Raw genomic sequence first — 1,570 nt, 5'->3', positions numbered from 1 at the left:
TCACTTGGTATTCCCGGTGTTTTCTGCTTTCTGTGACTGGACTGTGGAAACATCTAGGCTCTTTGCAGAATTTCTCCCATCCTTGCCACCATCTGCTTTCCCCTTTCTCCCTTTGGATAGCTTCTCTCCTTTCTTTACAATGGCCTTTTTAGGCCTGGGTTCTGGTTTTGGAGAACCGGGGTTAGCAGACAACTGTGCTGATCTACTCTGTAGCTCATCCTTCACCTTCACTTTGTCACCTTTAGCATCTCCTTTTGCCTTTCTCTTGGGCCTAGTGGCAGCAGTGGTTGGCAGGTGGCTTTGTAAGTCCAGGGAGGGGATGGTCGTTGTCTTCCTCACACTGCTTCTAAAAAGATTTCTTAGGAGGGGCGTCTGGGTATTTTAGTGGTTGAAAGTCCGACTTTGATCTCGGCTCAGGTCTTAATTTCAGGGTCCTGAGTTCAAGAGCTGATTTGGGCTTCAACTGGGTGTGAAACCTACTTTAAAAAAAAAAAAAAGACTTAAAAAAAAAAAGGAAGCTTATCAGGAGACCATGGGCTGACTCTCCAGAGACTGAAGTCCCCACACCCTCTGAGAAATGTGGGCTCCCAGCTTCAGCTGGGGCAAGGCTGGCATGGACTATAGTCTTATAATTAAACATCATTCTCTCTTTGATCCTCCCAGCTCTCTCCCCACTGCTACCAATACAGCTGTCCTTTCTGATGGAGAACTTCACTCTCTTTAATATATCTGTGATATTGAAATGTATGATAAGAAATATACATATTTTATCTTCATCTGGGTTGCTGGTATAGGTCTCCAAAAACATTTGGAATCTCCTAGGTGATGGGACTAGTAAAGGTGTCTCTCATTTTGTTTATAGTGACATTTAGAAGCACCTAAGGATAGGGGCTGGTTTCTAGAAGAACCAACCATGTGATTATAAGGTTGGAGTTTTCCATTCCACCCCCCTGACCTCCCTGTAGGTTGGGCTGGAGGTTGAGTTCAATCACCAATGGTCAGTGATTGATCATACCCATGTAATGAAGCCTCTTTAAAAACCCATGATGGCAGGGTTCGGAGAGCTTCCAGGTTGGTGAAGACGTGAAGATCTGGGGACACAGGGGTGTTTGGAGAGAGCATGGAAGTTTTACACCCTTTCCCCATACCCTGCCTTATGCATCTCCTCCATCTGATTGTTCCTGAGTTATATCCTTTTATAATAAATCAATAATCTAAATGTAAGTAAAGTTAACTTCTTAAGTTAGTAAAGCAAGTAAAATGTTTTCTGGAGTTCTGTGAGCTGCTCTAGCAAATTAATTGAACCCAAGGAGGGTACTGTTGGGACCTCAGATCCTTAGTCAGCCAGAAACAAGTGACAACCTGGACTTGGCAATTAGCATCTGAAGGTGGGTGGCAGTCTTGAAGGACTGAGCACTTCACCTGTAAGATCTGAATCACTCTATGGGTAGATTGTGTCAGAATTGTGTTCAATTGTAGGACATCCAGCTGGTATCTGAGAATTGCTTATTGGTATGGGGAAAATGACAGCAGATACTGCAATGGGTTCCAGGATCATTTAACATCACTT

At 43.8% G+C, this 1,570-nt stretch overlaps 1 protein-coding gene across 1 annotated transcript; it reads right to left on the bottom strand.

Annotated features, from left to right (window-relative positions):
• LOC144236950 (high mobility group nucleosome-binding domain-containing protein 4-like) lies at positions 1-1,146 on the bottom strand. Its single transcript, XM_077770606.1, has 2 exons — positions 1,016-1,146; positions 1-346 (listed from the first exon to the last, which is right to left on the bottom strand). Exons 1-2 carry the CDS (start codon positions 1,144-1,146, stop codon positions 1-3), a joined length of 477 nt encoding a protein of 158 aa, XP_077626732.1.
• Between the last annotated feature and the right edge of the window lie 424 nt (positions 1,147-1,570).

Source organism: Crocuta crocuta, unplaced genomic scaffold (assembly GCF_008692635.1).
Source record: "Crocuta crocuta isolate KB4526 unplaced genomic scaffold, BGI_CrCroc_1.0 scaffold345, whole genome shotgun sequence".
Taxonomy (NCBI): domain Eukaryota; kingdom Metazoa; phylum Chordata; class Mammalia; order Carnivora; family Hyaenidae; genus Crocuta; species Crocuta crocuta.
Note: the sequence above shows the minus strand (reverse complement) of the source record. Positions and strands in the feature narration are given on the sequence as shown.

Excerpts from the sequence above, each read along its gene's own strand:
- LOC144236950 (XM_077770606.1), bottom strand. The coding sequence starts at position 1,146 with ATGGGGAAAGGGTGTAAAACTTCCATGCTCTCTCCAAACACCCCTGTG. Across the intron at positions 347-1,015 it reads AAAGAGGCTTCATTACATGG|AAGCAGTGTGAGGAAGACAA; the intron begins GTATGATCAATC and ends AAATCTTTTTAG.